Source organism: Bos mutus, chromosome 8 (assembly GCF_027580195.1).
Source record: "Bos mutus isolate GX-2022 chromosome 8, NWIPB_WYAK_1.1, whole genome shotgun sequence".
NCBI classification, from domain to species: Eukaryota; Metazoa; Chordata; class Mammalia; order Artiodactyla; family Bovidae; genus Bos; species Bos mutus.
In genome coordinates, this window is record NC_091624.1 from 109427926 (window position 1) to 109444986 (window position 17061).

Sequence of the window (17061 nt, forward strand, 5' to 3'; positions counted from 1 at the left end):
GAGTTTCTCTCTCCTTCAAACCTGTGAAACTCCCGCAATCATGCCCCGCTGGCCTTCAAAGACAAAATGCTCTAGTGGAGCTCCTCCCCCTGATGCCGAGGAGAATCTGGTGGGGGTCTCAGAACTCTCACTCCTGTGGGAGAACCATTGAGCTGTAATTATTTTCCAGCTTGTGGGTCACCCACCTGGCAGGTTTGAGATTTGATAATCTCACAAATGCACCCCTCCCAGCATCGTGTTGTGGTTTCTTCTTTGAATATGGAACTATCTTTCTTCGTGGGTTCCAGTCCGTTTTGTTGACGGTTGTTTAGCAGTTAGTTGTGACTTTTGTGTTTTCACGAGAGGAAGTAAACTCAAGTCCTTTTACTCCACCGTGTTCTGTATTACTTCTGAATTTTTTTTAAATAGCCCATAATTTTACCACCCAGGTTTTTTGACCATTCATGGTACATTTTCTTGAAGAGCTTGTATGTATCTAATTTATTTTTAATGAAATGAATTTTTTTTTTTTTACTAAAGTATAGTTCATTGACAATATTACATTAGTTTCAGGTATACAACACGGTGACTCAATACTTCTAAAATTATACTCTTCATAAAGTTAATATAAAACACTAGCTATATTCCCTACACTGTATAATATATCCTTATGTGTTATTTATTTTATACATGATAGTTTGTACCTATTAATCCTCTACTCCTATCCGGCCCCTCCTCCCATCCCTCTCACCACCAGTAACCACAAGTTTGTTTTCCATACCTATGAGCTTATTTCTTTGTGTTATATTTATTCATTTCTGTTTTAGGTTCTGCATAGAAGCAATAACATATGGCATTTTTCTATCTCTGACTCATTTCACTAAGCATAATACTCTCCAAATCTGTCCATGTTGTCACAAATGGCAGGGTTTAATTCCCTTGTATGGCTGAGTAGTAGTCCATCATAGGCACATACTACAAATTCTTTATCCATTCATCTGCAAATGGATATTTATGTTGCTTTCATATCTTGGCAATTGTAAATAATGCTATAAATATAGGGGTGCATGTATCTTTTAAAATTAATATTTAAATTATTTTATGTATACCCAGGAATAGAATTTCAGGATCATAGTATAGTTCTATTTTAGTTTTTTGAGAAATCTCATATAGGTTTCCAAAATGGCTACTCCAGTTGAAATTCCTACCAATAGTATATGACAGTTCCCTTTTCTCCACATCCTCAACAACATTTTTTGTTTGTGGTCTTTTTGATGAGAGCCATTCTGAGAGGTATGATATGATATTTCATTGTGCTTTGATTTGCCTTTCCTGGATGACTAATGATGTTCAGCATCTTTTCATGTGCCTATTGGCAATCTGCATATCTTCTTTGGAAAATGGCTATTTGGGTCTTCTGCTGTTTTTTAACAGGACTTTTAATTTGTTTGATATAGCTATACATTTATTTTACATGATTAAAATTACAGGGAAATTTACATGTAATTTTACATAAAATTACATCCACCTTTTTTCACTTAATTAATCTACAAGGATGTCTGCACATTTTGTGCTTAAACCATAAGTCTATTGAGATTTAATTTAGGGGCATTGATAAAGCTAAAAAATCTAAATAATTTTTTGTGCAGCTTCCCAACTTATCAAATAAATCATCCTTTCAACATTAATTTTTTTAACATATTCATCAGTCTTATGTAAACACTAAGATCTGTTTCTAGTATCATGTTTGTCTTGAGGTACTAAGTACAAAAGAAAAACCATGTTGATGCTAGCAAAGTCCTGTGCTAGAACATAAGAGACAAGGCAGGTTAGCAGTCAGAGCAGGAAAATGGCTGTCTGGAAGCAAGAGCAAATGCACTCTCCTGGGGAAGTCATTCACCCTCTCTAACCATCATCCTTGAGTTCAGGGCTCATGCTTTATCAATTCTTATAATGCTAATGATAGCACATAGTAATTGTTTAATAAATACTTACATGACTTAAAGAATTGCATTTTAGTTTAATAAGTCATTTTGGAGCTCTCACAGGAGAAGATGAGTGCATGTCCTTCTACTCCACCATCTCATTGTATCAAATTGAAGACAGTAGGGAAAATCACTAGACCACTCAGGTATAACCTAAATCAAATCCCTTACAATTATACAGTAGAAGTGACATATATATTCAAGGGATTAGATCTGACAGACAGAGTGCTTGAAGAACTATGGGCAGAGGTTCATGACATTGTACAAGAGGCAGTGATCAAGAGCATCCCAAGAAAAACAAATCCAAAAAGGCAAAATGACTGTCTGAGGAGGCCTTACAAATAGCTGAGAAAAGAAGAGAAGCTAAAGGCAAAGGAGAAAAGGAAAGATAGCAAGGAGAGATAAGAAAGCCTTCCTCGGTGATCAATGCAAAGAAATAGAGGAAAACAATAGAATGGGAAAGACTCTCTTCAAGAAAATTAGAGATACCAAAGGAACATTTCATGCAAAGATGGGCACAATAAAGGAAAAAAAATTGGTTTGAACCTAACAGAAGCAGAAGATATTAAGAAGAGGTGGCAAGAATACACAGAAAAACTATACAAAACAATCTTCAGATAACCACAATAACCACAGATAACCACGATGTGTGATCACTCACCTAGAACCAGACATCCTGGAATGCAAAGTCAAGTGGGCCTTAGGAAGCATCACTACAAACAAAGCTAGTGGAGGTGATGGAATTCCAGTTGAGCTACTTCAAACCCTAAAGGTGATGCTGTGAAAGTGTTGCACTCAATATGCCAGCAAATTGGGAAAACTCAGCAGTGGCCACAGGACTGGAAAAGGTCAGTTTTCATTCCAATCCCAAAGAAAGGCAATGCCAAAGAATGTTCAAACTATTGTACAATTGCACTCATCTCACATGCTAGCAAAGTAATGCTCAAAATTCTCCAAGCCAGGCTTCAACAGTATGTGAACCGTGAACTTCCAGATGTTCAAGCTGGATTTAGAAAAGGCAGAGGAACCAGAAATCAAATTGCCAACATCCATGGGATCATTGAAAAAGCAACAGAGTTCCAGAAAAGCATCTACTTCTGCTTTATTGACTACGCAAAAGCCTTTGACTGTGTGGATCACAGCAAACTGTGGAAAATTCTTAAAGAAATGGGAATACCAGACCACCTTACCTGTCTCCTGAGAAATCCGTATGCAGGTGAAGAAGCAACAGTTAGAACAGGACATGGAACAACAGACTAGTTCCAAATTGGGAAAGGAGTACATCAGGCTGTATATTGTCACCCTCCTCATTTAACTTATATGTAGAGTACATCATGCAAAATGCTGGGCTGGATGAAGCACAAGCTGGAATCAAGATTGCTGGGAGAAATATCAGTAAGCTCAGATATGCAGATGACACCACCCTTATGGCAGAAAGTGAAAAACTAAAGAGCCTCTTGATGAAAGTGAAAGAGGAGAGTGAAAAAGTTGGCTTAAAGCTCAACATTCAGAAAACGAAGATCATGGCATCTGGTCCCATCACTTCATGGGAAATAGATGGAGAAACAGTGGAAACAGTGTCAGATTTTATTTTTGGGGCTCCAAAATCACTGCAGATGGTGATTGCAGCCATGAAATTAAAAGATGCTTACTCCTTGGAAGGAAAGTTATGACCAACCTAGACAGCATATTAAAAAGCAGAGACATTACTTTGCCAACAAAAGTCCGTCTAGTCAAGGTTATGGTTTTTTCAGTGATCATGTATGGATGTGAGAGTTGGACTGTGAAGAAAGCTGAGCACCAAAGAATTGATGCTTTTGAACTGTGGTGTTTGGGAAGACTCTTGAGAGTCCCTTGGACTGCAAGGAGACCGAACCAGTCAATCCTCAAGCAATCAGTCTTGAATACTCTTTGGAAGGACTGATGCTGAAGCTGAAGGTCCAATACTTTGGGCACCTGATGTGGAGAACTGACTGAATGGAAAAGACCCTGATGTTGGGAAAGATTGAAGGTGGGAGGAGAAAAAGAGATGACAGAGGATGAGTTGGTTGGATAGCATCACCGACTCAATGGACATGAGTTTGAGCAAGCTGTGGGAGCTGGTGATGGACAGGGAAGCCCTGTGTGCTGCAGTCCATGAGGTTGCAAAAAGTCGGACACGACTGAGCAATTGAACTTATAATAAGTCAATTTTATTACATTTTGTTTGCTTTCTTATCAATGTCATTATCCAGAATATTTGATAAGTGGCTATTTCTGTGTAAGAAAACAGCTCCCTGAACTAAGAGCTAAGGATAGATACTTCCTATTTTATAGCAGTTTTTTTCAGTCCCCTTCACTTATTCCATATACCCTGTGGCATGTACTTTAACTTTTCTAAATAATCTGCAACTTTATCACTTCTGCCTTAGACCAGATTTGGGTCATCATTCAAGGAGATTATTACCACTTCCTCCTTCTCTACAGAAACTTGCTTCTGGCACATCCCAAAACTATTCCACGATATTGGGAGAAATGACATTTTCATTGTTAATGAGGACAAAAAACTCTTCTTCCACCTTGAAATCTTCTTCCCTGAGTTCCCCAAATCATTTCATTCCCAGTTCATCAAACTTCAGTGACCAGAGCCCAGATTTATAACAAGTAATAACAATGGTTACTTGAAGTTTGAATATCATGATTTTACTAGACAACAATTTCAAAGACTTAACACAAGGCAAGTTTATTTCTTTCTCTGGCACAATTTTCAGAGGCATGGTCTACAGGCTCTTCTGCTCCCTCCTTGAGTCAGAGACCTGGGCTCCTGCCACCGTCTTGCATGGCATTTCAATTCATGGGCCACAATGAAAACAGCATGCAGAGGGTATGGCGGGTCACATGGGGAGATGTTCACAGGCCAGGCCAGGAAGTAACACCAAGACTTCCCCTCCCTAGTTGGGATTCAATCACTTGGCCATGAGCATCTAGAAAGAGGCTGGAAACAGTGTGTTTGCATGCCTAGGAAGCAGAGGACACTTGTGTGGGGGCAGGAAGCTGGCAGCCACAGAAGTCACCGAAGGAGACGGTGTCCCAGAGTTCTGACAGAATTACTTGCCATTTTATTCCTCCAGTCTAAGTATTGTTTCCACCTCTTTGAGTGACCCATTTTCTTTGCATCTTCAGGCCTCTACACTCTGTATCTTCTCCCCAAAGGACTCTTTCCTTACATTTTCTTTGGTCAATACCTACTTATCTTTGAAGTCCCAACTTAAAGATCACTTCCAAACTTGATATCTCATAAAGAATGTTTCATTGTTAGAATTTATTTTACTTTTCTAGTTACATTAAATGGTTATTATGTTTATTACAATTTCTGTTGCCTGTAGGATCTGTCCTTGGTCCATTAAAGCTAAAATTTAGTGTTTTTCTTCTGTTTCTGTGCTTTTTTATTTTAGTATACAGAGAAGAGATAGGACTGTCATATTTATCCTAAATACTTTTCCTGTTTCTGTGCTTTTAGTTTTGTTTATTGTATGATATGCAGAATTCTTCTGTAAGTTGTTTTTTCTCTTCAAATTTCTTTCATTGCTTTTAAACTCAGAAAGTCCTCTGACACTCTGAGATTAGATTTACCTCTATTTTTATTTTTCTTTTAATTACCTATTTTCCAAAATTCTCTCAGATATTCATGCTTCCAGGATATGGTTTCTACATTGATAGTTCAGCTCCTTGCCCCTACTTCAGAGCATCCTTCTCTTCAGCTTCTCCAGAACAGATGGACATGGTGAGTTATCAATTTATTTTTTGTGTTCATTTTGTGAGTTACAACATTATTTGATGTCTCCTTTGGTTTCTGAAAAATGGGAATAGTTGGAAAGTCATGAAGTATAACTCAAAGAAGTTGCCAGATTTCTATGGAAAGGTAATGAGACCAACTTGGAGTTGAATTTTATTGATTCTGTGAATAGATTTCAGACCTAACTCAACAGTGTTGACAGATCATCAACATGTTATAAAGAGAACCTCTTTCCCTCCTGCATAAAATTAACATGAGTCAGAGTACAAATTCACGAAGCCATCGGACTCTTTCTCTGAATATCAACAAGGGTCAAATAGACTAATATTGATGATTAGAATTAACTTATTGATTAATCAAAAAGTCCAGCTTTAATCAAGATAATATGAAGAAAAGAAGCAAGTTGCTAACTACTACCATGTCAGGAACTCACAGAAGAGCCATACACTGAAATCCAGTAACTACAAGAAGATTGTAATACTTATCCTTGGAGATGGGGTGTTTCTGGGTGTGTTCTTGATTTACTTGCTTTCTCACATCATTAAATATGCTCTTCATTAGTTATATATGAGTAGAGTTGGACAACTGAAACTACATATAAGGCATATGCAGATGAAAGAATATTTGAAAAAATAAAGTAATTGGTGTTCTGGGAGAAAATGATGAACTTGAGGGTAAAAAAATGTCTTTTTAATGTCTGGGATTCTGACATGTTTCCATATATTAGTGGACATGATGGCATACAACCCAGATAAACCTGAGGTTAACCCTGAGCTTTCATTATCTGATCTCAACATAAGATAAGACTCCTTTTTAAAAATTTTAATGTTATGGCAGAATTCTCCTAAAGCCTCTTGAAAGTGAAAGTTGCTCAGTCATGTCCAACTCTTTGTGACCCCATGAACTATGTAGTCCATGGAATTCTCCAGGCCAGAATACTGGAGGGGGTAGCCTTTTCCTTCTCCAGGGAATCTTTCCAATGCATGAGTAGAACCCAGGTCTCCTGCGTTGCAGGTGGATTCTTTACCAGCTGAGCCACAAAGGAAGCCCAAAAAGCATGTTAATTTCAGTAATTCTCCTCTCTGTCTTATTTTAGGCCTTTCAGAGATTAGCCCAACTTATAGAAGAATCTCTATGAAGAAATCAAACTCTTTATAGCACTCATGGATTTCAGATAAATTATTTCTATGTTTTAGCAAGAAGAAATGATCATTGGTGTAAGACTTACAGATTGGGTTTCAACAAATATGTCACATTTGTAAAAATTTAACTACAAAACTTTTAAAGTGCCCTTGAAACCATCAGAATACCAAAATATATTTATAATCCTTTTGATAAATTTTCAACCCCCCAAATGATATCCTTATCATGGGTTTTATTGTAAAGAACTCTATAGTCACTTTCTGCCTTTTCACACTTACTATAATAAAATGCCAGGCTGGATGAAGCACAAGCTAGAATCAAGATTGTCGGAGACATCAATAACCTCAGATATGCAGATGACACCACCCTTATGGCAGAAAGTGAATAGGAATTAAAGAGCCTCTTGATGAAAATGAAAGAGGAGAGTGAAAAAACTGGCTTAAAACTCAACATTCAAAGAACTAGGATCATGGCATCCAGTCCCATCACTTCATGGCAAACAGATGGGGAAACAGTGGAAACAGTGACAGTCTTTATTTTCTCGAGCTCCAAAATCACTGCAGATGGTGACTGCAGCCATGAAATTAAAAGACGTTTGCTCCTTGGAAGAAAAGTTATGACAAACCTAAACAGCATACAAAAAAGCAAAGACATTACTTTGCCAACAAAGGTCTGTCTAGTCAAAGCTATGGTTTTTCCAGTAGTCATGTATGGATGTGAGAGTTGGACTATAAAGAAAGCTGAGCGCCAAAGAATTGATGCTTCTGAACTGTGGTATCGGAGAAGGACTGCAAGGAGATCCAATCAGTCCATTCTAAAGGAAATCAGTCCTGAATATTCATTGGAAGGACTGATGCTGAAGCTGAAACTCCAATACTTTGGCCTCCTGATGCGAAGAGCTGACTCATTTGAAAAGACCCTGATGCTGGGAAAGATTGAAGGCAGAAGAAGAAGGGAACTACAGAGGATGAGATGGTTGGATGGCATCACCAACTCAACAGACATGAGTCTGAGCAAGCTCTGGAAGTTAGTGATGGACAGGGAAGCCCTGCATGCTGCAGTTCACGGGTCGCAAACAGTTGGACAAAACTAAGCGACTGAACTGAGCTGATAGTCGCTTTATAATTTCCCATAAATTTTCTTTGAAACTAACATTTTACAGTAAATTATTTGTAAGAATATAATGAAATTCAAAAGAGACACTGATGTATAGCACAGGCTTATGGACTCTGTGGGAGAGGGAGAGGGTGGGAAGATTTGGGAGAATGGCATTGAAACATGTGAAATGTCATGTATGAAATGAGATGCCAGTCCAGGTTCAATGCACGATGCTGGATGCTTGGGGCTGGTGACTGGGACGACCCAGAGGGATGGTATGGGGAGGGAGGAGGGAGGAGGGTTCAGGATGGGGAACACATGTATAATTTTTTTTAATTAAAAAAAAAGAATATAATGAAATTCAAAATGGTATATCATGTAAACTCTATTTTTAATTAAATTTAATAAAAATGTATTGCAAAAGTTGTTAGAATTTGACCATTGGGCATAATTCTCAGTAAGAGAAACACAGACATTATATTATGGCATAGGAATCTCTTTAAAATAAAATTCTAAAACTAAACATACCTAAAGGTCTGCTTGCTAATTCTAAATGAGGAGGAGAGATCCAGGACATAGAAAAATTGACTAAATTGTATTTTTATACTACACTACTTCAAAAATGTATTCATATCAGTTATAGGATTTCTGGCTACTACACTCCTTTCAGGTACTTAGAATATACTTTTTAATGATTTCTTTCTCACCTTTATGATCTTTATTTCCCTCATCTGATTATTAAATATATGCTGATCTAAATGTTTTCAAACAATCCAGGAAGAATAAGCAATAAAGTTAAAGTTGCTGGCTGTCTCAGCCTCAGCATGCATCAGCCAGCCTTTTTGATGTTTCTGTGCATGTACACATAATATGTACAAGAATAGGATGTCATTAGGACAGTATCAAAAATACCCTGTATCTGTTTTCTGTTGCTGTAGAAAACTTTACCTACGTTCCATGATCTAGTCCTTATAAAGTTATCAGGTTCTTTGAGGAATTAGGACACTTATGTCAGTGTTATTCCCACCTTCCTTATATATATATAAATGTCTCCATCATGGCTATTATTTTCTCAGCATCTGAATGAGCTGGAGCATTGAGCCCTGGTGAGAATCACTATGGTTATTTCAAGCTAACCTAAAATTAAGAGTTGTCGGAAGGTTCAGAGAGCCCTAGGCAGGATAAACCCAGATAGGAACACACTGAGAGGCATAGTACTCAAATTGACAAAAATTAAAGAAAAAATATTAAAGGGAATATTAAAATATTAAAAATATTAAGGGAAAAGGCAATAAATAATGTGCAAAGGAATCCCCATAAAGTTAGCTGGTTTCTCAGCAGAAATTGTGCAAGTCAGAGGGGAGTGACATGATATATTTAAAGTGATGAAAGGGAAGGACTTACAACTGAGAATATCCAGCAAGGCTCTCATGCAGATTCTACAGAGAAATGAAAAGCATTTCATCAGAGACTGAAAAGCATTACTATCTGAACCACCAGGGAATTCTTGGTGGCTCAGACGGTAAAGAATCTGCCTGCAATACAGGAGACCCAGGGTCAGGAAGATATCTTGGAGAAAGGATGGCTACCCACTTCAGTGTTCTTGCCTGGAGAATTCCATGAACAGAGGAGACTGGTGGGCTACAGTCCATTTGGTCACAGCGTCAGACACGATTGAGCAACTAACATCTTTTTTCACTTTCAGACAAATGCTACAGGAACTGCTCTAGATGGAAAAGAAAAGGCCACAACTAAAAACACAGAAATTATGAACGGAAAAGCTCATTCATGCATACAAAGGCAAACGTACAGTAAATGCTTCTAACCAGCAATTGTGAGAAGAGTACAGCATAGACATAGGATACTGGAAATACCTTTGAAATTAAAAGACCAGTAACTTAAACCGATCTTGTATATAGATGCTATGTCAAAACCTCATGATAACCACAAACCAAAAATCTAAAATAGATACACACAAAAAAGAAAAGGAATCTAAACACAATACGAAAGTTAATCATCAAATCACAAGAGAACAAAAGCAGAGGGGAAGAAAAAAGATCTATAAAAACAAACTCCAAACAATTAATTAAATGGCAATAAGAACATATATTCTTATATAAGCCTTCTTCAGCGATCAGTGCAAAGAAATAGAGGAAAACAACCCAATGAGAAAGACTAAAGATCTCTTCAAGAAAATTAGAGATACCAAAGGAACATTTCATGCAAAGATGGGATCGATAAAGGACAGAAATGGTATGGACCTAACAGAACCAGAAGATATTAAGAAGAGATGGCAAGAATACACAGAAGAACTGTACAAAAAACATCTTCACAATCCAGATAATCACGATGGTGTGATCACTGACATAGAGCCAGACATCCTGGAATGTGAAGTCAAATGGGCCTTAGAAAGCATCACTACGAACAAAGCTAGTGGAGGTGATGGAATTCCAGTGGAGCTATTTCAAATCCTGAAAGATGATGCTGTGAAAGTGCTGCCCTCAATATGCCAGCAAATTGGGAAAACTCAGCAGTGGCCACAGGACTGGAAAAGGTCAGTTTTCATTCCAATCCCAAAGAAAGGCAATGCCAAAGAATGCTCAAACTACCGCACAATTGCACTCATCTCACACGCTAGTAAAGTAATGCTCAAAATTCTCCAAGCCAGGCTTCAGCAATATGTGAACTGTGAACTTCCTGATGTTCAAGCTGGTTTCAGAAAAGGCAGAGGAACCAGAGATCAAATTGCCAACATGCACTGGATCATGGAAAAAGCAAGAGAGTTCCAGAAAAACATCTATTTCTGCTTTATTGACTATGCCAAAGCCTTTGACTGTGTGGATCACAATAAACTGTGGAAAATTCTGAAAGACATGGGAATACCAGACCACCTGATCTGCCTCTTGAGAAATTTGTATGCAGGTCAGGAAGCAACAGTTAGAACTGGACATGGGACAACAGACTGGTTCCAAATAGGAAAAGGAGTACGTCAAGGCTGTATATTGTCACCCTGCTTATTTAACTTACATGCAGAGTACATCATGAGAAACACTGGACTGGAAGAAGCACAAGCTGGAATCAAGATTGCCGGGAGAAATATCAATAACCTCAGATATGCAGATGACACCACTCTTATGGCAGAAAGTGAAGAGGAACTCAAAAGCCTCTTGATGAAAGTGAAAGTGGAGAGTGAAAAAGTTGGCTTAAAGCTCAACATTCAGAAAACGAAGGTCATGGCATCCTATCCCATCACTTCATGGGAAATAGATGGGGAAACAGTGGAAACAGTGTCAGACTTTATTTTTTTGGGCTCCAAAATCACTGCAGATGGTGACTGCAGCCATGAAATTAAAAGACGCTTACTCCTTGGAAGGAAAGTTATGACCAACCTAGACAGCATATTCAAAAGCAGAGACATTACTTTGCCAACAAAGGTTCGTCTAGTCAAAGCTATGGTTTTTCCAGCAGTCATATATGGATGTGAGAGTTGGACTATAAAGAAAGCTGAGCGCCAAAGAATTGATGCTTCTGAACTGTGGTATTGGAGAAGGACTGCAAGGAGATCAAATCAGTCCATCCTCAAGGATGGTTTTTCCTGTGGTCATGTATGGATGTGAGAGTTGGACTGTGAAGAAGGCTGAGCGCTGAAGAATTGATGCTTTTGAACTGTGGTGTTGGAGAAGACTCTTGAGAGTCCCTTGGACTGCAAGGAGATCCAACCAGTCCATTCTGAAGGAGATCAGCCCTGGGATTTCTTTGGAAGGAATGACGCTAAAGCTGAAACTCCAGTACTTTGGCCACCTCATGCGAAGAGTTGACTCATTGGAAAAGACTCTGATGCTGGGAGGGATTGGGGGCAGGAGGAGAAGGGGACGACAGAGGATGAGATGGCTGGATGGCATCACTGACTTGATGGACCTGAGTCTGTGAACTCCGGGAGTTGGTGATGGACAGGGAGGCCTGGCGTGCTGCGATTCATGGGATCGCAAAGAGTCGGACATGACTGAGCGACTGAACTGAACTGAACTGAAGAACATATATACTGAAAATTACCTTAAGCCTAAATGTATTAAATGCTTCAACAAAAAGACATTGGCTAGCTGAATGGATACAAAAACAATACCTTATACAGAAGAGTCCCACTTCAGATCTAGGGACACACACAGACTGAAAGTGAGGAGACGGGAAAATGCATCCTCTGCAAATGGAAACCAAAAAAAAACTGGAGTAGCAATATTCATATCAGACAAAATAGACTTTAAAATAGAGACTGTTACAAGAGACAAGGAAGGACAGTACATTACGATCAAGAGATCAATCCAAGAAGAAGAAATAACAATTGTAAATATATACGCACCCAACCTAGGAGTACCTCAGTATATAAGGCAAATAGAACAGTTGTCACTCTGCAGGGTTTCCTTCTGATTTAAATTTAAATATTGACTTGTCAATTATGAGTCCCTCCTCTGGCCCCATGTAAAAAAGTCTTCAATGCTTCCCTGTAGATCACTGAAACTGAAAGCTAGTTCTTTGAAAAGATAAGCAAAATTGATAAACCACTAGACACACTCATCAAGAAAAAAAAGGAGAGAACTCAAATCAATAAAATTGGAACTGAAAAAGGAGAAGTTGCAACAGACACCACAGAAATACTAAGGATCATGAGATACTACTACAAGCAACTACAATATACACCAATAAAATGAACAGCCTAGAAGAAATGGACAAATTCTTACGAAGGTACCAAGACTGAACCAGGAGGAAAGAAAAAATATGAATAGACCAATTACATGTATTGAAATTAAATCAGAAATTTAAAAGGTCACAACAAGCAAAAGTCCAGGACCAGATAGCCTCACAGGTGAATTCTATTAAACATTTACAGAAGCATTAACACCCATACTTCTGAAACTATTCAAAAAATTGCAGAGGAAGGAAACTTCTGAATTCATTTTGAGGCGACCATCACTCTGATACCAAATCAGACAAGATACCACAAAAATAGAAAATTACAGGCCAATTTCACTGATGAACACAAATGCAAGAAATCCTCAACAAAATACTATCAAATCAACTCCAACAAAACATTAAAAAGATTACACACCATCATCAAGGGGATTTATCCCAGGGAAGTTAGGATTTTTCAATATTAAGAAAATAATCAATGTGATATACCACATTAACAAATTAAAGATGGTTTTTATTTTTAATTTGGATCATCTCAATAGATGCAGAAAAATCTTTTGATAAAATTCAACATCCATTTGTGACTTTAAAAAATCTCTTCAGGAAGTGGGCATAAAGGAACCATATGGGCTTCCTTGGTGGTTCAGATGGTAAAGAATCTGCCTGCAAGGCAGAAGACCTGGGTTCAATCCCTGGGTCCGGAAGATCCCCTGGAGAAGGAAATGGCTACCCACTGCAGTATTTTTGCCTGAAGAATTCCATGGACAAAGAAGCCTAGTGACCTACAGTCCATAGGGTCACAAAGAGTCAGACATGACTGAGCAACTCTCACTCACTTACTTTGATGTCATCATAATTACATCAAATATAACAACCCACAGCTTATACTGTACTCAACTGTGAAAAGCTGAAAGCATTTCCCCTAAGTAAAACTCTCACCATTTGCAGATGACACAATGTAGTACATAAAAAACCTTAAAAATGCTACCAGGAAACTTCTGGGGTTCATGGTGGATTCCATAAGCTTGCAGGATACAAAATTAATATATAGAAATCTGTGGCATTTCTATACACAAACAAAAGAAAATATCAGAACAGAAATTAAGGAAACAATCCCATTCACTAGAGCAAAAATAATAATAATAATAAAATACCTGTGACTAAACTTACCTTAGAAGGCAAAGATCTATACTCTGAAAACTATAAGATTTGATAAAAGATATATTGAAAATACGGAGAAGGCAATGGCACCCCACTCCAGTACTCTTGCCTGGAAAATCCCATGGATGGAGGAGCCTGGTGGGCTGCAGTCCATGGGGTCGCTAGGAGTCAGACACGACTGAGCGACTTCACTTTCACTTTTCACTTTCAAGCATTGGAGAAGGAAATGGCAACCCACTCCAGTACTCTTGCCTGGAGAATCCCAGGGACGGGGGAGCCTGTTGGGCTGCCGTCTATGGGGTCGCACAGAGTCGGACACGACTGAAGCGACTTAGCAGCAGCAGCAGCAGCATATTGAAAATATAGATGACACAAACAGATGGAAAGACACACTGTGTTGTTGGACTAGAAGTATCAGTATTATTCAAATGACCATATTATCCAAGGCAATCTACAGATTCAATACAATACCCATTGAAGAATTTTTCATAGAACTAGAGCACATAATTTAAAAATTTTTTACCCAGAGGGATGGTACGGGGAGGGAGGAGGGAGGAGGGTTCAGGATGGGGAACACGTGTATACCTGTGGCGGATTCATGTTGATATATGGCAAAACCAATACAATATTGTAAATTTAAAAAATAAAATAAATTTTAAAAAATTTTTAATAAAAATTTTTATGGAAATACCAAAGATCTCAAATAGCCAAAACACTCTTGAGAAAGAGGAATCGAGTTGGAGGAACCATGCTTCTTGTCTTCAGCCTACACCACAAAGCTACAGCCATCAAAACAGTATAGTATTGGCAGAAAATGAGACATTAGACCAGTGGGACAGGATAAAATGTGCAGAAATAAACTCAAAACCTGTGGTCACCTAGGCTATGACAAAGGGGGCGAGAATATACAATGGCAAAAGACGGTCTCCTCAACAGGTGGTGTTGGGAAAACTGGACAGCTACACGTAAGAGAATAAAATTAGAACATTCTCTAATACCATACACAAAAATAAACTGAAAATGGCTTATATACCTAAATGTAAGAAAGGATACTATAAAACTCCAAGAGTTTTTTCACTTCCTTGACAGTATCTTAGACACACAAAAGTTTTAATTTTGATGACGTCCAATAATAATTTTTTGTGTGTTGGTTGTTTTGGTGTTATAATGAAACTTTTCTCTAAGGTAAAATCATAAAAAATTTACATGTATATTTCTGAGATTTTTACATTTTATCTCTTATATTTACCTATTTAATCCATTTGAGTTAATTTTGGTAGCAGATGTGATGTAGTTATCCAATATTATTATTTTGTATGTGAGGTCCATTTGTTACCCCACCATTTTTTTGAAAAGGCTGTTCTTTGCCCACTGAATTATTGTGGCAACCTTCTCAAAAATCAATTGACTACATATATGTGTGTTTTTTAGAAACACAATTCAATTCCATTGATCCTGTAATTATCCTTATACCAGGAGCACGTTGTATTGGTTACTGTAGCTTTGTAGTAAGGTTTGAAGCCAACAGTTTTAATTTATCCAGTTATGTTCTTCATTTCCAACATTGTTTTGACTATCTGGAGTCTCTTGCATTTGTGTTTCAGTAATCAGTTTGTTTATTTTTGCAAAAGGCAGTTGGAATTTTGATAGAGATTGGATTGAGCCTCCAAGAACAATTTGTTCTCTTGCCATCTTAAAATTTCGAGTCTTTCAATCCATGGACATAGTCTGTCCCTGCATTTATTTCTTCCAATAGTACTTTATATTTTTAGTGTACAGGTGTTTTACCCATTAAATTCATGTCTATGTATTTAAAAATAAATAAATAAAACTCCAAGAGGAAAACACAAGTAGAACATTCCTGACATAAGTGGCAGCAATGTCTTTTTGGATCCATCTTCTAGAGTAAATGGAAATAAAAACAAAACTAAACAAATAGGACCTAATTAAACTTTCAAGCTTTTGCACAGCAAAGTAAACCATAAATAAAATGAGAAGATAACTTAGGGAACTGTAGAAAATACTTTAAAAGATGCTCCTGACAAAAGATAAATTTCCAAAATATTCAAAGAGCTCATATAGCTTAATATCAAACCAAAAAAATCCAATCAAAAAATGGAGAGAAGACTTAAATAGACATTTCTCCAAAGAAGAGATACAGATTACCAACAGGCACATTAAAAGATGCTCAACATTACTAATTATTAGTGAAATGCTAATCAAAATTACAATTAGGTATCACATCACAAGGGCTGCCCAAGTGACTCAGTGGTAAAGAATCTACCTGCAAAGCAGGAGACATAGGCTCCATCCTTGGGTCAGGAAGATCCCCTGGCAGAGGAATTGGCTACCTACTCCAGCACTCTTACCTGGGAAATTGCATGGGCAGAGGAGCCTGGGGGCTACAGTCCATGAGGTCACAAAAGAGTCAGATACGACTTAGCGACTAAACAACAACATCACGTTACAGTGGTCATTATTAAAAAGTCTACAAAGCATAAATGCTGGAGACAGTGTGGAGAAAAAGGAACCCTCCTGCGTTGCTGGTGGGAATGTAAATGGCCACAACCACTATAGAGGATAGTTTGGAGGTTTCTTAAAAAACCATGTGATCCTGCTATCCCACTTCTTGGCATATACCTGGAGAAAACTCTAATTCAAAAAGATACATGCACCTCACTGCTCATTCCAGCACTACTGTCAATAGACAAGGCATGGAAGCCTAAATGTCTGCTGGCAGATGAATTGATGAAAAAAGATATGGTACATATTATTCAGCCATAAAAAAGAATGAAATACTGCCATTTGCAGCAACATGGGTAGATTCAGAGATTATGATATTCAGTGAAGTCAGAGAAAGACAAACATTATATGATACTACTTATATGAGGAATCTTATTTTTAAAAAAGATACAAATGTGCTTATACACAAAATAGGAAGAGACTCATAGACATATAACATAAACTTGTGTTTACCAAAGTCACTGGGAGGAGAAGGGAGGGAGAAGTTAAATTAGGAGCTGGGATTAAAATAAAGTATGTTATATATAAAATAGATAAGTTCCAACTGTATAGCACAGGGATCTATACTCAGTATCTTTTAATAATGGAAAAAATCTGAAAAAGAATATAGATGTTTAATTGAATCACTTTGCTGTACACTTGAAACTACACATTACAAATTAACTATACTTCAATTTTTAAAAAGAGACACTTTGGAGTCTTAACCCCTAG

At 37.7% G+C, this 17061-nt stretch overlaps 1 protein-coding gene across 1 annotated transcript in view; it reads left to right on the top strand.

Annotated features, from left to right (window-relative positions):
- Positions 1 to 6877, top strand: part of LOC102270370 (kynurenine/alpha-aminoadipate aminotransferase, mitochondrial) — a 36668-nt gene extending 29791 nt beyond the window's left edge. Inside the window, exons 12-13 of the mRNA XM_005892566.1 lie at positions 5626 to 5727; positions 6836 to 6877. Coding sequence (XP_005892628.1) covers positions 5626 to 5727; positions 6836 to 6877 — 144 coding nt within the window. The remainder of the gene's footprint in view (positions 1 to 5625; positions 5728 to 6835) is intronic.
- The last annotated feature ends 10184 nt before the right edge of the window (positions 6878 to 17061 follow it).